The sequence below is a fragment of the Melospiza georgiana genome, chromosome 19 (genome assembly GCF_028018845.1).
Source record: "Melospiza georgiana isolate bMelGeo1 chromosome 19, bMelGeo1.pri, whole genome shotgun sequence".
Taxonomy (NCBI): Eukaryota; Metazoa; Chordata; class Aves; order Passeriformes; family Passerellidae; genus Melospiza; species Melospiza georgiana.
Genome location: NC_080448.1, coordinates 10,255,718 through 10,280,893, shown reverse-complemented (window position 1 = coordinate 10,280,893; position 25,176 = coordinate 10,255,718). Strand labels below are relative to the sequence as shown.

The 25,176-nt window shown below is 41.8% G+C and overlaps 1 protein-coding gene across 1 annotated transcript; it reads right to left on the bottom strand.

The window, feature by feature from the left end:
* Positions 1-2,006: 2,006 nt before the first annotated feature.
* Positions 2,007-15,343, bottom strand: TRPV3 (transient receptor potential cation channel subfamily V member 3). The gene is made up of 17 exons (XM_058037393.1): positions 15,225-15,343; positions 12,568-12,672; positions 10,932-11,018; positions 10,097-10,254; positions 9,193-9,369; positions 8,869-9,009; positions 8,413-8,693; positions 7,612-7,788; positions 6,945-7,103; positions 6,411-6,512; positions 5,760-5,833; positions 5,001-5,166; positions 4,460-4,526; positions 3,848-4,119; positions 3,331-3,443; positions 2,677-2,747; positions 2,007-2,210 (listed from the first exon to the last, which is right to left on the bottom strand). The coding sequence occupies exons 1-17, from the start codon at positions 15,341-15,343 to the stop codon at positions 2,113-2,115; spliced, it is 2,367 nt and encodes a 788-aa protein (XP_057893376.1). The 3' UTR covers positions 2,007-2,112.
* Between the last annotated feature and the right edge of the window lie 9,833 nt (positions 15,344-25,176).

The following is a 25,176-nucleotide window of genomic DNA, read 5'->3' as shown; positions in this document are numbered from 1 at the left end:
AATAAGGAAATGTGGGCAGGGCTATTTTTCCTTGCCTTTTTACAACTCCTATGGCAATAAAATAAAAAACACCAAAGGTCAATGTTGATTGACAAGTTTTATTTCCTTAACTTAAATAAACATGGTATAAAAAGCATAAAATTACCTGCTGTAGTCATTATTCAGAGTATCTGGAGACAGCATGTGGTTGGTGTGAAGTGGCCAAGCTCTGTGGCCACACAAGGAGGGATTTCCTCAGTGAGAGTTTTTTAGGAGCAGCCCCCAGCTGGTTCCTGAGCTCACCCACAGGTTTGTGCCTGGGCAGGGGCACAGCACATTCTTGTAGGGATTTCTGTGTTTCTTGTAGGGATTTTTGTGCTTTTTTCACAGCCCAGAGCAGCCTCAGCACAGCACAGAGGCCTCGTTGTGTTTCCAGTGGCCTCACGGCCCAGGCTGGTTCCTGAGTGTGTGTGAAGAGGTATTTTTTTTTTCCCTTTGTACAAAACTGGCACAGAAAGGATCCAAGCAGAGCTGAGCAGTCCTAATGCAATGTCCTTCCTTGGCAGCCTTGGTGCAAAATCAACAATCCAGGATTCTGAGACCACAGGAACTTCTCATCCTCACATCTCCTGCTGAGGAAGCCAAGCAGTGCTGGGGTGTGACGAGGTCTGTGGGTACACAAACGTCCTTCCCTCCAATTCCTGTGCCCAGAACACAGCCCAAGGCTCCTGTGGGTCCCCTCCATCCCTGCAGGCTAGGCTGGAATCTCAGGGCACGATGTCTGTCAGGGGCAGGCTGGGCAGCAGGACCCACTCTTACCATCCCTGTAAATATTTTGCATTTTCCTTCCCACTGCAGGCTTCCCTTATGCTCTCTTCTGTCTTAAGAAAGTCTTTTGGATCATTTTGCCCACAGCTGCAAAATCCAATGCAATTCTTATTATCATTCAAACACAGAACTGAGTTCCCCTGAGTCTCACCTAAAATAGCACTTTAAAACAGGCACCACATGAATAATTCTGATGAAAAGCCATGACACTGGAGACACATGTTAATTGAAATTTAAAAGCACACAGAACAAATGTTTCTCCTTAAATATACACACATAAAATAGAAAACTAAAAACATAAATAGTAAAATTCATAATACTATGAATTATATTGTTAGAAAACTAATAATATAATTCATAGTACTCGGTCATCACAGGTAATTAAATAAAAGCAACAGAAATGCATTACAGAGTCCTCTGAATAAAAAATAAAGTCTGGAATTGCATTGTACTGAACTAATTTTGTTCACCTGGGGAAGAAATTGACTTCTGATTTTTCTGAAGTGGTTAAATGCAAAAATTAATTCAGAAGAACTTCCAGTGTGGTAACTCTTTATGTAGGAAGATGCAACAGCATGCATGGAAGGGTCAAGGAGGAAAAGTAATGTTGTGACTGGAGAAAATCCTCCATCAGGAATTCTATTTCTGCCCTGTTATTTCATGGGGAGGCACAGACACACAACAATAAATAAACAGCAATAAACTCCAGTTACACCCTGGGGACTGCACAGAGGAAAACAGATCAGGCAAAGCCACTGGGATCTGATTTTCCAACTCATGGGCCCAAGCCCCCAGTAACACTGACAGTCAATGCAAAAGCTGCAAATGTACCCAGAACCTTGTGACTTCAAAATGACATACTTCATTTAGTCATCTTCAGAACTGAAATGCTTTGCTTTGCTCCACAACAAGAACTTTTTTGTTTCAGTGCACAAAATGAGTTTCTCATGAGTTAGGCATTCCAAAAAGCAGCAGATTGGAATCACGATGACCTTAATTTTCCACAAAAAGAAGAAATATCTCACATTTGACCTTTTTTATCCAGTTAAACATCTCAGGCCAAGTTTGAGGAGCATCAGGCAAACTTGGACAGCAACAGTTTGAGAGGCTCAGAACTGACCCAGTGAAAAAAATCCCATTTATTTCAGCTCAGCTTCTCTGAATAAATGGGTGCAAGCCATCAGACTGTGTGACTGAAAGTTTGTGTTCCAGCTGGCTACAGCTGTCCAGAACAGACACAAAGCTTTCAGATCCACTGCTGATGCTTTTAACCTTCAGAAGAGCCACACGTCAAGCCCAGTACAACTAAACAGAGGTTTCAGGCAAATCATCCATTTCTTCAAACGTATTCAGGGTGTTTTTGCTATTAGTTCTTGAATTATCATCTTGAATTTTGCTTGGATCTGCAAAAAAATGCATTGTAAACAAAACAGGATATGGTAGAAACTGTATAGGCAAGATCAGAGTTTTGCACCTATTTTTTTTTTTTTTTTGTTAAAAACATGTATTTATTTAAACAGCAAGCTCTCAGTTTGCTACCATATCTTCTACAGAAATTTTTCACCTCAGAGGGAGAAAAATTTCTCCATTTCTCCAGGACACTCCTGCTCTGGCAGCAGATGGATGTCTTGGATTTCCTGGCCAACATTTATCTCATACACTATATATGTTACAAAACTTGCTTGTCATCAACCCTCTCTCCAAGTCTTTAAAAGTAATTTAACACCACTGCCATATTAGCCATTAGTTTCTCTAGTAGTAATGTGCAGTTTAATATAAGAGTTTATGTTTTGAAAGATATAAAACTGTATCAAAAAGCATTTCTAAGAAAATATTCTGCAAATAGAGTGTCATAAAATTCCACTGTACCTGTTGGCCCTGGATCTTCATTAATAAATGAAACATGGGTTTTCCACTCGGTCCATTTCACTTCATTAATCCTGTTTACATTTACATAAATTGTGTTATCAGCATGAATTATCCCCCAGCTACATCCCTGACCTTCCCCCTTGATTCCTTCCTGGGATTGTCATACTTGACCACCTGCTTTGCTGGCACTAAAGCCTGAATGTCTTTTGCACTATATGAAGGGGAGAATAATATCAAGACTACTTCATAATTTCACACATTGTTAGTACAGCCTTGAAACATTTAAGTATTTTTCATTAAACAGCACAGTTCTTTAATATGGTAATCATCAATTACCAATCAACTTAACTGTGATTGCTTTTAAGCTGACATTCAAAGGAGATTATGATAAAGTGACATTTACTGCAAACACATTTGATGCTTCTACAGTCAAAACATATGAAGATGAAAATCTTTTCTCATCAAAAGATTGCCTACATAAAAATTTATACATTTTTCCTATTTAAACAACTGGCTACAACTGAAAAAAATTGTATTTTTCTGCATAATTTTAGAGATAATAGAAATGTTTTAAAGAGGGTTTTGAGGAGAAATAACCTTGAAGCAGCATAAAGAGAGCAGAATTGATAGCACATGATTCCAGCTTTGCTTTACCTTAAACACACCCTGGTGTCATTTTCAGCCACTTTACACCGTTCTCCCAGCTGGAATTTTTTCCTCAGGCATTTTGGTAAGAATTTTTCAAATTCCAAAATAGTCCTGGCTCTCTATTGGCAGTAAATAGTAAAATGAGAATGGTTAGCTGTGGTCTGATTTCACAGCATGCAGTTTGCAGTTTTTAACAGGTCAAGAGCCAGCACCAAAACCAGCAAATCACTGCTAATTTGTGCAAACAGGGATTCAGATTCCTCGAAAAATAGTGAAACATCTTCCAGGGGATATATGGTGATATATCCAGGGGAATGCAAGTCATGACAGTGCATGGGTTGGAAATCCAAGCCATGATACCATCTTTAAGATTGTTAATTACAAAGTTCCTACAATTCTCTAATACTGGATTTGTTTATGTCTGTTATTCATGCAAAACCAAATGAGGATTATCTTTAACACTTAACCTTCTGTGTCAGCATGAAGGTTTTAGCCCAAGCACCTCCCAAATTCCCAAACAAACCTGGAGTTTCCAGATGTGCTCACTCTCCTTAGAAATATCCTCCACAGTCTCTCCCATTAGTGCAATCAGCATGTTCAAGAGAAGAACAAAAGTCAGCACAACGAAAGTGATGAGGAGCAGGAGGAACAGGACAGGGTACTTGGAGTTCTGCTGGATCTCCAGGTCACCCAGCCCCAGGGTGAGCTTGAACAGATCCATCAGGACAGGCCCCAGGCTGCTGTTGGAGTGGCACTCCCCACCCTCCTGGCATGTCTCAATCAGGGCAGCCAGAGCTGGGAAGGAAGCAGAAGGAAGTTTCAGTCACAATCATTCTTTAGGAATACAGAATCATTATTTAGGAATACAGGGATTTCATCCCAAAGAATTCAAACTGTAGATGAGAGCCAGAGCTGCCCAGCCACACAGAGCAGCCAGGAGACAGCTCCAGGAGACAGAGCCCACATCCAAATGAGATTCCAGGGATTTGAGACCAAGGCAAATCTATTCACACCTAAACTTAAAATCCAGAATAAACCCCAACATGAGCTCTCATGCAAACAGGGTTCTTATTCATAATAATGCTAAAATTTTTACCCACACAGAGCATCAATGATTTTCTGCAGTAATATTTACCTACGCCAAATCCCAGCAGAAACACGATGTACACAACCAAAAACTTGATCACATCTTGCAGGATAACCTGAAAATGGAATGGAACAGTTGACAGAAATTAAAATTCAGAACTAGCTTTGTGCTTTTGAATTCTGCAGGGACACAGGTGAGGCACACACTGAAGCACAGACTGCTCTCCTTGAGCAACAAACCCAAAGGTCTAATTTTTTATCTCAAGCCTGCTGTGCTCTCTGAGAGTGACTAATTCTGTACAATACAGACATTGCAGATTATGATGCTATTAAACTGCAGAACTACATTAGCTGGAAAAAACACAAGCTACTCATATAGTTAATGTAATAAAAATGTCAATATTAAAGTACAAACTAGTTCCTGCTGTTGAAGAAGAACAAATATTGTGTTCTGCTGAAGTAATGCATAAAAACTGGAAATAAGGAATTAAAAAACAAACTATAAAATACATATAATTGGTAAATATACTTGATTTAGATTGTAGAACAATGGAGTATCATCAGGCAGGTAAAAGAAAAGAAAAACTTGCCTTTTGAATCATCACACTGTAAATGCCCATGGACTGGAAACCTCTGGTGAAATAGAGCATATTGGCCCAGCCAAGGGCCATTGCCAAAACAAGACACACCAGGTGTTCTTTGTAGGAAAACAAGTACAAAAAGACAGAGAAGATCACAAGCAAAGCTTGTATAAAACTGTTAAAAAACAAACATATACGCAAAAGAGAAATTACTAGCACAAAACCAACAACAGAATGGCAAAATATGAAAACAAGATTTCTCTGCTCTTTAGGCTAAATTTCTGATTTCATGCTGCTTTTTTATTCTCCCCATGAAATTGGCATTATAGTTTAATGATAAAATAGGTCAGTGCAAGCAGTATATTAACATATAAGGATTATATTTATTAAATTTAATTTAGGTAAACTATTCTCCCCAAAAGAGCTGCTCAATGCAAATAATGCTGACAGAATTGTAAGAATCCTTACAATATCTTAGAAGCCATTTAATTGTAGCTTTAGCTTAATGAATCGATAGAATTATTAGAGATTTTCCACTGGCATGTGGGAAAAATCCACTCCAGCTACATCAACCCTGGCATTGTTACTGACAGTGTAGCCAAGAGTTTGTGTTAGGGAATAGCTGCAGGCAAACTTATATCCATCCCTCTAAAACTGATAATTTTGAGGAGAAAAAGTGAATATCTGCTACAGGAGCACATTCTCTGTGACCATGAGATAGAGAATTTTATATACAGTAGAAAAAAAAAATATATATGTCAGACTTACAATGCAAAGTGGAACCAGGCATCAGAGAGAATGGACTGCAGATCTGAGGGCCTGAGCAGGAAGATGGCCACACTCTGTGCAGGCAGAAACAGAAAATGCAGGCATGGTGAAGAGAAAACAGACCTCAACTTCTGTTTCTCAAAATAATTTAACTGGTGTTCTTAACTAACCCACGTACTGATAAGATGTGGTAACTTCTAGAATTAATTTTTTACAGGGCTCTGTAAATTCTGTAATTTATATTACAGATATTTTTAATATCTGTAAATTCAAAGGTTAAAAGTCTGTCATCTCTGGCACAATTTAAGTTACTGTTTTTAATTACTTACATGGCAAAGTTATACCATGGGATTTCTCTTTCATTACAACTTGCAATTCGTTTTTCCTTAAAGCAAATAATTTGACAAAACTGATATTTATACAAATACCAGATCAGTTTGAAAAGCAAATATCCTTATATTTATTTCACAATTGTAATCAACTGTATAACCAGGGTCATTCTGAATAAGTGATTGTGTCAATGATTTGAAAGTTATACATATCAAAGACATTCCATGTGTATTGTCAATATCAGCAGCAGCATATTCATAAATGTAGAGAAGTTCTTTACAAATCAGGTGTATATTTGTTACAAAAAAAAAAAAATCTTACCTCTTTTATGGCTAAAAATATTGCTCCTAACATAACCATCACCTGTCCTGACAGCTGCAGCCACCCCACTCCTCGGGTCAGAGCCAGTGGATAAGGAGGAGCCTGCAAAGCAAATCCAGAAGGAAAATCTCAGTTCCATCCCTGAAGGGTGAAAGGAAAAGCAGCAGAAACCCTCCCACCTGTAACTCTCTGGGTTCTCAATTTCTTCCCTTCCAGGGAGAAATTTCTTGATGTATTTACACAATCAACCCCCTAAAAGTGATGTTTGAAATATCAGAAATTTCTTTCTTAAAAAAACCCCAAATACTCTCTTCCCACCTTCAGAAATTTCACAGTATTTGTATCATTTATTTGTATCTTAAGTCACTTCCACACAATGCAAATCTGATGCTCCCACACAGATGTGGGGATGTGGTCTCTCTATATCTAGATATTCCAATATCTGGCCTTGTTTTAGCATTTTAAACACAATGCAGGGAATGCTGTTGCCTTTTAAGTCAGTAAAATTTAGTGAGGTTCAGCTGCTGTACTCACTTCATTTTCATTAGGCCTGTGGTAGGAAACCAATGTTAATGTCACATTGTACAGGAAATAAAAGCAGCAGGACATGAAGAACATGTGCCTTGCAAACTTCTTCCATTTCATCCTCAGCAGTGAGTTCAGAGGCTCCAGAGTCAGCATCTCGTGACGATTCTGAGGAGAAAAAAAAAATAAACAAAAAGTTAAATATTTCAACTCACTACCTGTAAGGAAACTGATTTTAAGGTGTGAATTTTGTGTATTTCATTCCATGCTATCCTTGCTGTTCTAGAAACACCTCTGTGCTCAGGGATGGGCCAGATCTCCCTGGGATGGAAAAGACTGTCCCAAAATAACTAACCTGTGTTGCAGGAGCTGAATGCAGATTTGCTTACAGCTGACATTATGCAGCAGCATACAATTTATCTTGCTCCTGATAGAATAACTGAGAATCAAAAATTACTGTTCACAAGTAATTCAGTTGTTTGCAAGGCTGACAATTCTAATATGGGGATACTGCTAGGGAAAAATTATATTTGTGATATAATTATAATAGTTTATTATTATATTATTGTATTATAGTATTATTATCTATTTAATAATTTAATATTTTATTATAATAATGTTTTTCTTATATTTTAATAATATAAATTTATATTTTAAATAAGAATAGGCACCTTACCCCAATATTTGTGTTATAGACAATGATTTCCAGCACTGAGTTGTCAGCAGTGGTGTCCAGCTCTGTCAGGTCATACAGAGAAGACTGAACAGGACCATAAGCCCAGTCTGTGAATTTTCTGGACAGGCTCCTGTTTGGCTTCTCTCTGATCTCTCTGCTCAGGATGTACTTCAGAATCTAAAACATGAACAAATGATTTGTCAGCAGCTGTGCTGTTCAGGGAAAGGAGAAACACAAGAATACACTTGCCCAAACTCCCACCTTTTATCTGTAACAATTTGTACAGCTGCTCAATTTAATGTATTTGTAATTTTGTTATTCAGTGAGGGGTGCTGGAGGTGAAAAACCTCCAAGAAGTAAGTTCAGTGTTTTTAATGCCTTCTGATTTTCTGTCAGAGATATTTTTCTAAAGGATGAAAGCACAATTTTCCATGTGTTCATTTATGCCTTCCTTGAACTTAATTACTTTCTAAATCATTCCATTGCCAATTCTTTACACTGCAGTTGATTTATGCAAACCAAACTCTACAGCAATACAACAGAGCAGTTCTAGTGAGATTTCTGAAATTGTTTGGTGGTAAATGCAGAATTTCTCTACAACAGAAGGCTGGTTCTAAACAGCTTGTGTGGTTTGTACAGAGGGAGGGAGTTACAGAGAAACCTGGAAGCATTAAAACAACACTGCAATGGAAATATTTGTGTTTTAAACAAAATTAGCTCAGTAATACTGATACAAACCAGCCTGGAAAGAGATGTGTCAGAGCACAAGTTTCTCTTGGATGCTGCTGAAATCACACCCACCTCTAATTTCCCAGTTTTTGCAGCTAATTGCAGCGGCGTCAAACCCTCCTTATTCTTGGTTTTTTCCAGGTTTCTGTCTTTGCTTTTCAGCAGGATCATGTCATACATTCTCATCACAAAGTCATTCTGTGTTTTGGAGTCCTCTGCCACGGTCACTAATGCATGGAGGATGTTGTTTCCTCTGGAATCCTGAGAGGAAATGTTGGTCCTGGCATTGTCCATTAACAGCTCAATTATGTCTGGCTGGTTGGTACATGCTGCCAAAGCCAGTGCAGTCTCACCTGCAGCATCACAAAATGCAACAAGTGGTCATGGTTCATTTCATCAGAACAGAAAATATTGTGTTAACCATCTTAATATATTGATTATATTGATTGTACTGGATTAAGCTCTTGTTTTATGGAGGTTTTGGGTATTCCTTCTTAACTTTTCCAGAAATATCTCAATTCCACTTACCAAAATAAAAGCCTTCATGCTTGTGTTTGGGATTAAAGAAAATACCCTGGGCACGAGCATTGACATCAGCTCCTTTCTCTATGAGGCTCTGGGTGATTTCATACTGTCTCCTCTCAATGGCAATGTTTAGAGCTGTCTGGCCTGGAAAAGCAGACACAGAATTTAGAGTTGAGTCTCTCAAGCACACTCTGAAGCATTAATAATATTTCACAAAAGATGGCATCAATGATACTGAATAAAAGTTGATTCTAGGATTTAAACCATTATTATTTTATAGAGGTTATGTATAACCATATACCTGAAACTGCTATCAGATGCCAATACCTTTATATGCCTCTTCTGTGTATGCTGCATTGATAAATCTCTCCAAAATGCCATTTTCCTCTGCAAAGGACAGGAGCATGTTCACTATCTCATTTGTGTTCTGGTTGATGTTCAGCAGAGCTTTCATCAGACAAGTTTTGCCAGTGTCTGAAGCCGTGAACTTCTTCATCAGGTAATCTACAAGAGTGAATTTTGAGATTAAATCCTTTTAATTTATTAAACTTCTGTTCATTAGGGGTGAAACCTGAGGGCTATAGATGGACACAAACCATTTCCCAAACCAGTACTCCATCCTGTTCACTTCATTCTTGAGCACCAAGGCAACCTTGATGTTCCTGTTGGACATCCTGGTGCCAAAACTCCCAAATTCACAGGGAAAGAAAGATAATTCCAAGGCAAATAAAGATTCATAGGGAAATAAGGATCATTCCCAGGTTTAGGCAGATCTGGCAGCCCCCCATCCCCCAATGCCTTGTGAAGGCTGACCTAGAAAAGGATCTCTTGAATGGACACACATTGGGCAGCACAAGAGGCCAGCCAGGGCTGCACCCAAGATGAACCAAAATGGTCCCAAAATGCATGACTGCTCATGGGGTCTCTCACTTTTATAAGTTCTGTGCCATTTGCATCTTGGAGTTAATTGTTCAATTCCAGCTTTAGCCCATGCAGTCCATCCTTCTTGTTTTTCTCTCACCAGCCCACATTGTTTGTGCTCTTGGGCTGAGATTTGGATCATTTGTCCTTGGTCCCCAGCTGGAGAAGGAATTGTTTTGTCCCCCTGCTCTGTGAAAAGAGGTCACCATCCCCTAACACAAAGCTCAGAACTACAAACTAAAGCAGCAGAGAATCAAAAAACCACAAAATCTCCCAGCTGAGGCATCAGCCAGGTGCCTGCAGGGCTCACCTGGCACGGGCAGGGAGGTGCAGGCCCCCGAGCGCTCCCTGAGCTCAGCCAGCAGCCGCTGCAGCTCCTCCACGTTCCCCTCGGACACTGCCCGGAACAGGTTCCTCTTCAGCTTCTTCCTGGCACTCCTCAGCTCAGGCCCTTGGCACGTGGGAGCACTGGATTGTAAGAAATCATCATGAAATTGCTGGTGTGATTTATGCTGGTGTATTTTATTTTTTTTAAGAAGAGTAAAACCAAATACAATTGTTGGCCCTAGACTGGACGAACTTGCCCTGCTGCCATGGATAGCTCAGAACATTTCTCCCATTGCTTATCTGCAGCTAAGTGGGCTTTTGAGAGGCTGCTTTATTATAAACAGCTCATTTTTCAAGTATTTTGTGGGTTTTATTCAGTTTGTCCATTCTTCTGGAATACAAGCTAAGGAATACTTCTTTGCTCTGCCACACTGACTGCAATGCTGAGGTTTCCTGGGGCTGCTCTCACAGCAGAACAGAGTTCTTTACCTCACATCTTACACCACTTTCTGATCATCCTTTACTCTGGAAAAAGAATGATTTCATATTTCCCCCAGGCAGAAATACTCCATGCCTGGTTGTGGTGTGTGGGCCCTGTGTTGCCATCTAAAAAATACCCATTTTATATAAGGAATCCTCACACTACATATGAAAATTGAGAGATTAGAATTGTTTATTTTGACATTTAATTATTGAATGATCAGAAAGGCATGTTCAAACATGATCTTTTCTTTTTTTTAAACTGGCAGGAAAAATAGGTAAAATCTACCCTACCACAGATTGACTCAGTGCTGAGAAATATTTGTGTCTCCACTCACCCGCAGCTGTCCACGTTGGGGCTGTATTCAGTGGCATCATCCTGAAGAGACTGGGGGGAATCCATGTCTTCCCCATTTGCAGATGCACTGTAGAGAAAGAAAAGCAAATGTGCCAAGGTATTAGCAGGCATTTTGGCAAATTGCACAAAGAACCAGTAAATGGCAGGTTAGAGTATCTGCACTAGAGCTTAAATTAGTCAAATTTGACATTGGCCTTTAAATTCTATCATTTTATCTCCCACATGGATTTTAAAGTGAGTGATAAAAATGAAGAGACTCACAGGATTTTATTATATTTTTAAAAAAGACCACATTAGGAAAGCAATCTGCTTTGTGTTTTATTATTTCACTACAGATCCTGAAAACCGTGGGAACTTTTTTCTTTTTTTTTCTTTTTAATGATCACTGCTTTTTATGCTTCACCCTGAATGCTTGAAGCTTGCATTCTCCCTTTTCACATGCTTAATTTGTCATCTGGCACAAAACAAGTGCTAAATCAGTAGCAGTGAGGGGGTTGCAAGCCCACAATGAAAGATTTACCTAAAGATTTACTACACAGAACACTGGAGGCAATTCAGGAGTGTTTTGTGGCTGACTTGAGTGAAAGAAATTGAGGACTGGGCCCTAAATAGATGTGTAGGTGATATATTTAAAGGATTTTCAATGGCATTGATATTTTGTAATTGCTGTACATAATTTCCACACGGTCCTAAAAGCAGATTTGACTTAGAAAAATTAAGATAAATGAGTTTCTTACTTGTATTTTTGTTTCTCTGAGGTTCAGATTGGATGAACTACCTCAGGTTAATAATTTAGGGAACCTGAGCTATTAATTACTGGCAAAACAGATGCATGGACAGCACTGCTGTGCAGGTATTCCCTTGTCTTTGAAATAAATCTGGGAGCTCTGAGTCCATTCTCATTCCGTCTGTCTCCTCTGCAGAAAGCTGAGTAATGTGGTGACAAAGCACATGTGCAGGTCACTTCCTGAATGACAGGGGGAAATTTGGACAGCTCTCCTCTGACACCAAAATCAGCCTGTCAGCCAATTCCTAAAAGCTGACCAGGCATCCTCAGCCACAAAAACCTTTGGCCATTCTGGGCCTGTGCCTGATTTATGACATATTTCACTTATTCATAATTATTGGTTGTTAGCACCTCACACATTTTTTAAAATTAAATGTATTCATCCCAGTCATAATTTTTCTCTATTCATTCAGCATAAATGGCTGCTTTAAATATTTCAGATTCAGCATTTCCACGTTTGATTGTTAATGAGCAATAGAGGGAAGACGTCAGCAGCCAGCTGGGAACAGCTAAATAAGGCTGTGGTCTTCACACTGCAGAAAACACCCAATGAGAGCATGGAGTTTGTTCTAATAAGAGGCTAAGATTTAAAAAAAAAAAGAGATTTTAAATTTATTCAGATCTGAGGTCTGATTTATTCCATAGAAACGACAGCAGGAGATAAAACCAAAGATAAATCTCCAGTGAAGTTCTGTCTTTGAAGTGACCAAAAGCTGTAAAAAGTCATGTGAAATCCTGGCAGTGTGGCCCAAGGAGAATTAAAGGGCAGGTGCTGAAAGAAAATAGATTCATTTGCAGCAGGAGCATTGCTTGTGCATTTGGAACTTACCAGGGGCGAATATTGGAATCCATGGGTTTGGAAAACACAGGGGGAGAGGTGTTATTGGGACTGGCATTGCTTTCAAAACCATCAATCTCCAGGAAAAAGTGGGAACTGTTGAAGACAGTGCATTTAAAGAAATATCAGTGATAAAAGGCAAGCCCAACCTTAAACCAAGAAAAGAACTACCAAGGGCAAGCTTGATCATTTATCTCTCCTGGCATTAAAGCTGAGCTGGAGCTGAGGCTTATCTGCTTTCCCTGAGGGGACCCAGCCTGTGCCCAGCTCTGCCAGGCTGGCAGATGGGCAAAATTCCCAAGGTAATTTTGGAACACATGGCATCAGATGCTGACATGTGTGAGCAGCAATCTCTAAACCAGCCTTGCACCCAGTTCCTGTCACTGCCCAGCCACACAAAAATGGTTTCAAAAATGGTTTTTTAAAATCCCAGTCCCTGCTCTTCCAGCCAGGAGCCATCAGGATGGATCATTTCAAACAGTGATAGAGATTTAAATTAAATCAGAAAGTTTGAAAGGTCACACATTGAGTGACATCAGGCATTTCCACCAGCCAGGGCTGAATGTGTCCCCTTGCCTGCAGAACGTTTAATTGCTTTCTCTATAAATAATTACATAAATATTGATAGGGAAAAGAAATAAAATTTGGAACAACACAGACAAAGTGATACGAAAAGAAAGATTTCACCTTTTAAAAGCCTGCAGAGTTGAGAGGCAAAAATCAATGGCTTGGTTTTAGTGGATCTCAGTAAAACATTGCTACAGCTCCCACAGACTGAGGAGTTTCAGGGGTGGAAGCAGCAACTCCTACAGGGGCTGTTGTTCACAAACTGCCTTACAGCTCTGAAATATTGCAGTAGTCACCTGGAAAACCTTTCCAATTCACCTAATATTTATGGGTTTGTCCATAGGGCATGTCTTATCTAACTGCACTTCCAACAAGATGTTTTGGGGAAGATGAAGTAGTTGCATTGATGGGAAAATGCAACAAAAAATCTTATTTAAAATGGCATTATTAGGACACCAGTGAACATCCTGCTGATATTTGCTAAAACCAGCAGTATCTGTTAGTTGCAAATAACAATATCTGTTAGCTGCAAATAACAATATCTGTTAGTTCCAAATAACAATATCTGTTAGTTCCAAATAACAATATCTGTTAGTTCCAAATCACAATATCTGTTAGTTCACCTCCTTCTCCAATGGCTCGATGATCCAGGTGTTAATTCTGGCACCCAACATCTGTGCAGCAGCTGGCAAGGGCACCCTGCTCTTGGGGCTGACAGATCTCACCTCTCCTGCCTTGGGGCTTACCTGGGCATGTCATGGGAGGGACATGACACCCCAAAGCCACCGTGCAAAGCAGGGTGCCATCAAATAGCCCTGTGCTGACGTGGCTCTGCCCACAGCCATCAGCAGCCCTGGCAGCCTCCTCCCCACCCTCCCCTCACATTTCCTGTGCTCAATTCCAGCCCCAGAACACCCCAGTTCCAGGGGATTCCAGCAGGGATTGCCACTGTCTGTCAGAAAGTGAATATTGAGAGTGAGAAATGCCACCCTGGCAGTGCAGCAGCTCTGCTGGGGCAGGGGAAGGAGAGTTTTAAAGGAACAGCATGGAGCAGCGTTGGAACATTTAATTAATAGGATATGTTAAAGCCCTCATTAAAATCCACGTGATGTGGGTGCTGTGTGTTGCAGGAATGCTGCCAGCCACACCCTGAGCTCTGGTTTGAGAGGTGGGAAAAACCCCAGGGTTCCTGCTCCTGAGGCCATGAGGAGTGAGAGATTGGGGCTCAGTGATTGAGGGCTTGGCTTTGGCAGGGTTCCTATAACTCCACAATCTGCCAGGGAATTGCCCCTTTTTGAAGTGCTGGGTGGATCATGAGCTGTTCAGACACTTTGTCTCCCCCCATATGCCACCAAAGAGCTCCTCTACTTGAATTTAATGGCAAAAAGAGAAATTGGACCACCCAGCCAGTGGTCTCAAATAACTAATGGCACCAGTCCTGTGAAAAGTGATTCCTCTGATTATTGAGAATTATAAATGTCAGAACAGCCACAATTGGCCAGGCCTTCAGAGTTTCAGAAATTGCCATAATAACCAGTAATTATTCAGAATGAAAAGTTTATGAATAAAAATTCATCCTCACTCTACAGTAACTTAGTTGACTCCATAGTATCAGGCAGGAATTACAGCTCATATTTCCCCATTCATATTAAATACAAACCCTCGATCCCTTTATTAATTCTCTAATATCAATTATGAATGAAAGTGAATATTTTATAAAACAGCAAAAAAGTCTCATTAACCAGACTAATGAAAAAGAGAGTGAATTTAGGTTTCTGTTTGTGATAGAATTTTTCAATCCTGCTCTCCCTGCCCTCTGTCTCTCCATAGCCTCACATGGAAATGTGACAGATTAAGTTTGAAATGCTCTCTTTTTTCAGGTCAGCATCTCTTAGATAAAACCTGGTGTGTTCTTCCATGTGATCTCTTAGAAAGATCACTTTATACCAAACATTAACCATCATTAAATCAGATTCTTGTGAGGTTACACAGAACAAAGGTGTTGGTGGTATTTCAGTGCAAAAGTTCCCCAAAGGAGATAAACAGGGAATTTTAATGGTTCAGACTGAGCTGAGTCCTACCTTTTCTTGGTGGGAGTGCCTTCAGTCACCTTTTTCTCTTGCTGGTTTGCAGGGGGATTTCCAGGTGGGTTTGTTTTCTTGCCCATTAGTGGAAGAATTTCGTTGTTATCTTTAATCATGTTTCTGCAGTAGAGAAACATCAGTTACTTGACTCCTGTTCCTTTGAAGGAAGTGTGGTGACAAAATTACCTGTTTACAGTTTCTTCACATGTAAACACATAAATATTGATGTATTCATTCTTTTTTCCCCCAAGTTTCTCATTTTTCAGCTGTTAAGGACACACCTCCACCATTTCATGTGTCAAATCTGGAGGGTTCTACACATGACTCATTAAATTTCAGTCTATGACAAGTGCCATTAAAAGTGGTATCAGGACAACCATAAATTCAAGCTTGTGCCTAAATTAAACTGAAAGGAGTCTGTCAGTCCCAGTGACAGTGTGTGTTATTTAGAGAAAAAAAAGATTACTTTTATAAGTAGCCTTAAAATTGGGCATCTTTTCGGTTATCTGAACAGTCTGCTCTTGATCAAGATAAATTCAGAAAAGTGGTAACTCCCAGGAAGATCTGTGCAACAGCAAACAGATAAAGGAAGGTTCCAGATGTGAAAAGAACAAAGAAAAATCCCTGAAAGTTTTTACTGCATTGGAGCAGTAGAAGCAGCAGATTGAAAATTATGCCCAAGGTGAGCTTAGCTAAATTATCACATGGATAACATCCAGGATTTGTGTCCTGGTGATTTCCCAACATTTCCTCAGGAAAAAGAAAAAATTCCCTTGATTCTGCTGGAGGGAATGACCACCAGCACATGACACAAAAGGATCTTGATGCAGTTACCTACCTAGGAACACCCACAGCAGGAATTCTGTAAGGAATCATGAATAACTATCTCCCTGTTTCTCAATCTACTACTCAAGGGCATCATTTTAAATGGCCCAGGATAATTTGAAAGCAAGAAGGTGAATTCAGGATACATTAAAATTCACTGAAGGTACACCCAGGAAGATTTATGAGGTCAGGGATCCATTCCCAAGGAAATCAGGGGAGTGGCCTCCATACCCAAGGACAAATGGTAAAAATAATTTGCCTGTAAAGTTTGAACTGCACATTTTTCCCCCTCCTACTCCACTTTCCTTGATGTGACAAATGTACACACACAAATTTTCTGCTCCTGTCACAGTGCTGTCACTGTGCCTTAGCACCAGGATCCCTTCATTCTGGGAGTATCAAGATACAGAAAGCAGATTGTTCAGAGTGTTTGAAAAGACATGACACCTGGTGTGAGAGAGGAGCCAAGAATATCAAATACACTGGTATTGGAGTGAAAGTCTATTAATGCATAAACAACAAATGTTTAATTATGGCAATTTTCAATCCCAAGTACAGAGAGCTGAGAATTTACAGGGTCCAAACACTCCTAAGTGCAGCTGTAATCTCTTGGCACTCTGTGGAAGAAGAACTTGAAATATTGGAAAGGACTCCTTACCTTGCAAAGGCTGGCTGAAGAAACAGGCATGAAAATAAATTTTTATTGTGTTTTCTCCCATTGGCAGGTGTGTTCACCCTAGGAAACATTCCTAGCTTGGCTGAGTTCCCTAAGAATTCATCTCACAGCTTTCATAGAAATAATTTTTAAAGGGAAAAATATTTTTGCTTGCATACAAAGTACAGCACAGCTTCTAGTAAACGCAGAGAAGAGCTGAGTTTGGAGATGACACAGGGGAGGTGGGAAGAGGGGGTTTGTCTGTGCCACTGGAAATGCCACTCACGTAGTCCCCAGGACATGTAGTGTCACTGAACACACTGATAAACATTGAGTCTAAACACAGCTAAAACAAATGACTGCTGTCCTGCTCAGTTCATAAATAATTCTGCTATTTACTTCTTACAAGTACTTAAAGAATACAAAGCAGAGTGAGGGAAAGGCACCTCCCATCCCAAGGAAGAGGCAAATGGGATTCTTGACATAAATCAAATATAAGGGGATGATGGTGGGGATGGACAATAAATAGCTTTACAAAATAAGTGACTTTAAATGAGGAGAATAGTTGGGAACAGATTTTAAAAGTCCAAAAGCCAACTAAAGGAGTTGCCAATTTGAGAAGGGCTCAGCTGGGTGGGGTGTGAAGTCAGAGGGGTGAGAGAGCAGAATGAAGAGCTGCAGGAATAAAGATTAAATTCCTAAATTCCTCCTGTTTGTGAGTGATGCTGGAGCTGCTCAGAGATGGCAACACCTCCCTGCAAGGGCAGCAGCTCCAAGCCCCATTTGCAGTTGGTTTTCAGCACAGAGATTTCAGCAGTGACTCGAGAACAGGCTGCACCTCTGAGGAGAGGTGGGAAATAACCAAACTTAGCCCTGGAGTTGTGTTGGATGGTGAGGGACTGCTGAAGCACCAGTGAGGTAAGGAAGCAGTTTGGGAAGGAAAAAGAGGACAGATTTCCTTAAGTACAGAGGGACTACACTTTCAAAAGCACAGAGATGTGACTGTATCCCAGCCAAAAAGTCTATTTAAAATGAGATTTTAATCAGCCTGCCAAGTAAATAACTGCAGGCACCAGAGCAGAAGTACCTTGCTACAGTGCTGAGGCAGCGTCTGCCTCAATTTTAATCACAATTAATTGTGTGCTGAGATGAAAACTAAGCTGGGCTCTCAGCAGCAGCTTCCAGGGCACTATCATTTTCTGGAATCTCTGACAGAAAGAGAAAAATAGTGCAGCAGCCTGAAAAGTGTCAGATCTAAGCAGTGTAGCTTATGTAACGTGATACAGAGTGTTGTCTTTGGTTGTAACTATTTTCTACTCCCATTATCTCCTTAATTGTCACTTCCAGGCCACCAGAGAAGTGGCTTATTTGAAGTGGCCAGCAAGACAAAACCCTGCATTCATTTGTAGCATCAAGAATTACTTTGAAAGGATCTGAGGAGTTGGAGGAGCACACCTCCAGTGTGCTGGGGGTAAGAAAAGGGAATTTATCAGTGATGGTGAATGGCATTCTGCCATTGCTACACATTATCACAGACGCACCTTCTGCTTATCTGGAACAAGAAAAATCACAAATATCTGTATCTTTATAGCTCAGTAACAGTTCATAGGACGTGGCTAAAGAGAGAATCCTACAAATCAGATTAAACATTCAGCTGTGATGTGGCACAAAGGTCTCCCCTTCCCTGGGGGCAGAGGAGGGGAAGTGACTCCCAAGAGCTGTTTCATTCACAGGCTGCTCAGAACAGACCATGGCACTACAAACTAATTCCCACTGGCCCATAAAAAATAAATCTCCTCCCCGAGGGGAAAGCTGATAAAGCTTCATTCTGACTTTTCTGCATTATTTATGATCAATCATATCAGCAGAAAGTTATACTTGGTAGGAAGAGCTTCATCTTCCTGTAAGATTTTTAAACTTTTGAGGGTCATTCATAGACTTCAGGTAATACCAAGAAAGCTCTTCTTGGTGAGAAATTTTCACTTTCCTATGAAGGTTCTTCCTAACAGAAATTTTTAAAAAACTCTAAAAAGCAACATTTTTTCCCCTGAGGAAAAATGATTTGAGATTATTTACTTGCCTATTTCTAATTGAAAAAAAAAAAGGGGGGGGAGGTTTTTAGTTAAAATAACTTATGCTATACCTTATATTTGACTTTCAGTGGTCACTACAGTAGCTGAAACTTTTGGTGAAAGATGATGAATGTATTAAAGTCCTGATATTACATTTTGGATCCCCTTGGCACAGGACTTAGGAAGTGCCACAGTGTTCCAGGCTGACAAACACAAATTAAATCAGGCCTGTCCTTCCTCACTCCTGAATGCCCAAGGAAACAGCCCAGCTCAGGAGAGCCATTTACAGACTAGAAGAACAGAAAGAAGCACAACAGGAACACATTGTCAGTGTGAAGGATGGGTTCCACCTCTGTCTCTGGAAGATTTCACCCCAAACACCCCCAGAGCACTCACCCTGCTCACAGCACCTCCATGTCGGCGTGGACGGATCCGGGCGGTGAAAACCAAAGCAAGGCCCCGCTGACAACATCCAAAACTCATCTGCCAAAGGAGCAAAGCCACACTCAGGCTCCAGACTACCCCAAAAACACAAAACCACTCTGCTCCAGGCATCTGGTGTGCTCAGCTGGGGAGCAGAGCCGGGGCAGCACCGAGGAGCCGCGGCCGCGCCGAGTTTGCTCCATCTGAAATTAGGGAACAGGGAGAAACTGGCCAGGCAACAACTCCTGACTTCAGAGCTGCTAAAGTGGGATGACACACAGGCAGTAATTACACACTGGGGTGTTACTAAAGCTGGGTTGCTCACAGGTGACTTCATGAAGCAGTGGAGTATCTCAGGTGATTGCTGCTCTGCAGTTTACACGCGGTTTGCAAAGGAAAATGGTCGTGCAGCTGCATTTGGGTTGTAAATGACACCTTTATGTCATGCTCAGTTTATTACATAGCATGGACCTACTCAGGAGGCAGAAAGCAAAAACAAGGAAATGATCCTAAGTGCTCCAGCAAGCAAACATTTTCGCTGTTACTTCAAAGTTTTACAAACTACGTTAGAAAATCTTGTAATTGCACAATGCTGTCAGGGAAAATGTGGTGGGTGGGTTTAAATTCTTCCTTACCTGTAAAAGTTTTAAATTAAATTTAATTCATTAAAATTTAATGAATTTTAATGAAACTCACAACCAGGTTGGTTTCACATCCCTGTCACAGGATGGCTTTTCTCAGCTTTTCTACTTTGGAGCTGTTGAGCAATGGTGAATGCAGAATTCTTGCCTGGGACATACCAGAAGAGTGACCAGGGGTTCCTCTGCTCTTTTTATAGAATCTTTGCACTGTCACCAGAAATAGGATGTGAAAAACTCCCATGTCTTTGCAGTCAGACCTGCAAGGTGTATTTACAGCTGCTGGTCTTGAGTTAATTATTAGATAGGAGTTTAGGAATAACTATGTAGGCAGCAAAACAGGAATCTTTTTTCAGCTTGTCTACACAAGGGCAAAAAAAAGTCAAGTTTGGGTGGAGGAGTTTTGATAAGAAGTAGGTAAAAATTTGGAAGTAAAACAAAAATACCTTTGGACACTATAACACAGACATTTTAATCCAAAGACTATGGCATTAATCTACACACTTAAGGTAAGCTCCTCCTGATCATAAATTATCTTTAAAACCAGGTCTGCTGGGTGTTACATTTGCCTCAGACCTTGTGTGAAATGCCAGGAGCACTGCACAGCTCCTGCTCATCAGTCAGCTCCCAGGAGCTGTGTGGGGAAAGGGCTGTGCCTGGGCTGGTTGGCTTTGGCACCAGGGATCCCTTTGCTTGGAGGGGCTGAGCACACATCCAGCTCTGCCTGACAAATTCCTGCTCTGCTCCAAACCCTGTGCCAGGAGATGTTTTTCACATCTTGCCAAATGCCTGAGCTCAGCTGTGACAACCCAGGGGCAGATGCTTTGATGGCCTTTTAATGTAAGAACCTGGAATAAGGACTGGATCCTGCCATTCCCTCCTGCCTGGGACTGCACCAGCTTGGTTCTCAACACAAACTGCAAGGAACTGTTTAATTGAAATCACTCTGAGGGTGGAAATAGGCAAAGCCACAGGAAATCTGGGTGAAGGTGCATTTGAGGACTCTTGCTTTACCTCTGATCAACCACAGTAACAAATCCTTTTGCTAAGGAGGGGAAATGAGTTTGGCAGCAAGCAGGAGTTTGAATTTGGAAAGCAGCTATATCTGAAAGCCCCCAGATCTGTGGGGTTTAGCAGAACACAGCACCTAGCAGCAAGGTCTATTTATAATGTTGTGGCAGCCATCCAGAGAGGAAAATCCAGGACAAGCTGCAGCAGGAGAGGCAGAGCCCTGCTCCCAAGCTGCCCAGGAAAGGTGCAGGGACTGCAGGAGCTGTGAGCAGCTCACAGCAGCTCCTCTCCATCCTCCTGGGAGCAGCTGCTCCTTGCACTGCCAGGGCAGCCTTGACCCCCTGAACCCCAGTGTGGCCTTTCCTCTCAGATTTGGGGAGCAGCAGCCCTGCCTGGCTCTGGCTGATCTCCCTGCAAACAGAATTTTGGGGTGCTGTGAGCCTGAGCTGGGCAGACTCGAGGGGCAGGAAATGAGAGGCAGAGCTCCAGCCAGTCACATCTGTGCAAACATTTTCTTCCAGTTTTAATCATTAACCTGCTCAGCCTTTTTGTTCCCTGCTCCACCCTGATGTTTCTGACAAGGGCAGCATTTTTCAGGAGCCATGGAGGGTTTTGCAAGAGGATCTGTCATGACCATTTCGTAGAGTTTTACAGCAGTCACCAGCTGCTGCAGCTACTGAAGAGATGCCAGAAGGGCCAAGAAGATTATTAACATGCATCTCCTATTAAAAATTACTTTAAAATTCCAGCTTTGGACAGTCTGTGCAGCACAAATAAGCAGCAGAAGCCCTATGTGGCATTATTTTGTTTTCCTAGGAAGTGTTAGACTCAGTAGAAACCAAAATGAACAAGATGAAGGAAAGCCCAGATGGGAGGGAATGAACATTTGGAGATCTTCCATCTGACATCAGCGAGTCAGAGCAGCATTTGCTCTTCTGCTGATACAGGACACCATCCCAGGAAAACTCACATTAAAAGTTATTCAGATTTTGTATTTAATTCTGTGATTTTCAGTACCCCAACAGAGTCACTTAGGGGAAAAGCCACACTCTAGATGCATTTTTGACCTTGGATAACATCAAGAATAATTGTAAATTACTTGTTGCCATCATTGCATTCACCAAGCTCCTTAAAAATAATCCAAAATATGAGAAGTAAAACACTGAGCATACCAGTAGCATCCCACTTCCCCATAGCATAGTGTTTAATTGATTCACAGGAGTCTCCCATGATTTTTCACTGTGCTCTCCTCACCCCTCCCCTCAGAGTTAAACTTGTCCTGGGATCACCTCTGTGTGCTGCTACACAAAGAGCTTTTCACACCTCTCCAGACAACTGAGTAGCACTTGCAAATATTTATACATGATGCTCATAAATTGCAAGATAAGAGGCTGCTTTATGCAGCTGAGCAACAGGAAAATGAATTAGCCTGCAAGTGTGTGACTGTCACCTACCAGGAGACAGCCTTGTGGGAAGTCATTCCAGGAAAATCCATTCCAGGGATATCACTTACCAGTTGGTGCAGTCTGGCTGCAGGGACAAGTCAGCCTCTTTAGCAATGCTGGGATGGATTTCTGCACTGGAGATATCATTCCCAGAGATCCCTGCCAGAAAAGAACAGCCCCATGCACAAGGGGATGGAGAAGGTTTGCTGTAGCCTCCATCACAAATATATTCCCTGCAACTGTGGCACTGTGTTTACTCTTTCTCTCTTTCTGCTTGGGAAACAAAAAAAAAAAAGTTATCCTAATTATTTTCTATTTTTCTTCCACACTATACATCCTGAACCCAAGTGCAGCTGCTGCCCTGAGAGTCCTGCTCAGCACAGGGAGAGCTCCACTCATGGCACTCCTCAGTCTGTCCCTGCTGTTTTCTTCCTTTCTGCAGCAGGGAAAAGGAAGATTTTTATTCTGCATTTCAGCAGTGCCCTGCAGCAAGATCAAAGAGCCTATATCTCAACCTCCACCCACTCCCTCCAGCCAAAAACCCCCCAAACTGCCTCCCTTATTATACCCTCCCTTCCCCCTTATTATACCCTCTCCCACCTGACAGAGTGCTCACTCCCACCTGCAGCTGATTCCCACATCTGTGGCCAATTCCCTCTGCAGGCATGGGCTCAGTAATGATTGTTGAAATAAGTGCAGTAAAACCCCACTTGATGTTAGTGGCATCAATATTTGACTTCAGGCCACAGTTCTCCCTTCTCCTGGCAAAGTGTCAGGGCTACCTAAGCACGAGATCATGATAAGCAACGGCAAGAATGGATTTGTTATTTTTTTCCCAGTGTGTTTTCCTGCATTTGTGCTGTTCTCAGTGTCCCCTGCCACTCCTGAGGCAAAACCCAACAGCCCAAACCTACAGAGTCCTTTTCAGCCCTCACTGGGCAGATGTGCAGGTCCAGATGTGCAGGGTGGTGGCTGCTCCTCTTGTCCCTGTCCTGTGAGCATGTCCTGCTGCTGGTGCTGTGGGTCACAGGCTGGGCACAGGGGGGAGGCTCACCAGGCCATAAAACCTTTGGAGGATAAAATAAAATCAGTTTTAGGGGCAGGAGAGGGGCAATTTTCCTACAGTTGGCTCTTGGCTGAGGGAGCCAGGCCTCCTGTGTGACACATCCCAGCTCAGAGAGGTCTCCCAGGGCACAGACCTCCCTTGGCTGCTGAGTCTCACCCTCCCAACTAGGTCAGGCTGTTCTGCAGCTGTTTCAGCCTGAGTTTGGGACTCCTCAGTTGTGGTGCAGAGTTTCTGGTAACGCTGAGCAGCGCTGGGGAATGAGGCAACATGAAAATGCCTCAAGGAATGCTCAGTGAGGAAAGCAGGGCCCCACCTAAATGCTGCATTTTTTTTGGCTCAGGTTTGTGCTGCCACTGCTTGACTCAAGTAGTTTTTGGAGGGTGAGCACCAAAACTGGGGAGGAACTTTTTCATGTTCTAAGAAATTCAGGTTGAACTAATGGTTCAGTCATTTGATTTTTTTTTAAAACATCAAACCTCCCTTCTTAGAATGGGGATATTTTTATCTGTCTCATCCATCTAAATCTGGGGAATGGTTCATTTCCATTCCCTCTCCAAAGATCTGTTTAGACCTGTAAAACACAGAAGGGGAACAAAAATTCCCTCACTACCAGGCCTTAAACTGAGAGCTAAACTTTGTATCAGCTGCAGCTCAGGAGCTGTGGCAAACTGAAGTCCCTGCAGGCCCCTTCCACTTTTTGTCAAGTTCTTTCTGAAGAATAAATAAATGAAGAATTGAAGGTGAACATCTTCCAGTTGAAATAAACCCTCAGATGCTTTGGGTCCCCAAAACAAGAGCTCCAAATTCTGCAGGTCCCTCGTTGCTGCAGTCAGGAGGGCACTGAATAAATCTGGTTTGAAACTTCCAGTGATTCCAAAGGGAATTCTTTGGGCAGACATGTATCATATGTACCCCAGCATCTTTCCAGAATACATTTTCCCTGCCTCGGTTTCAACCCATTATTCTAATTAAAACCTCTTTCATTATGCAAATTATCTCCTCTCTCAGTTTTCAGTTATTCTGTGCATATTTCAAAACCAGCTGTTTCTATCTGTCCCTGCAATCATCCTCTAGAGAAAACATCACCTTTTTCCAGCCCTAAACTCCTGTGATGAGGGATGTGGTGCTCCTTGTGTGTTCCTCTTTGCCCCTAAAGCCCTCCAGGCTTTCCCCTCTGACAGGAGCTCCCTTTTTCCTGGGTGGGTCATTATCTGCATTCTCCTCTGGAAAAAGAGGAACTGTCTGGGTTAAACCTCCTCTGTCAGCTTGGAGAGAAGTGAGCTGGACTGGTGGCATGGCTGGAAACTGCTCTTTCTGGCCCAGTGCCTCAGACACTTCCTCCAGTTCCTGGAACAGGGAGCTGCTCCTGCTGCCTGACACAGCAATTCCACCTTCCATCCCAACATCCAGGTGAGTAAAATGTTGATTTTAGAGGCTGATTACAGCAATGAGTGAGGAACACAGCTCTGGGTGATGATGGAGCATGAAAAACTTTGATGATGCTGTGAGTGTTGGCGTCTCCTGCCCTGCCCACAGGAACAGGGAATGTTTCAGATGGAGATGGAGCCACAGCATCACCAGCACAGCAGGAGGAGAGCAGTCCAGTGAGCTCAGCTGGATGATTTCTCCTTCCCAGAGAAATAAATGCTCCCCACCACGTGTTTAGAAGATTAACATCTGCTGTGGGAGAAACTGGATCCAGATTTCCTCTGTGGAAGCTATTCCATGGTGAGAAGGAATCCCAGTCTGCATGGTGGGGCTGATGGGAAGCACTTCAGAGCCCCAGAACCACATCAAGGAGAGCCAGGGTGTCT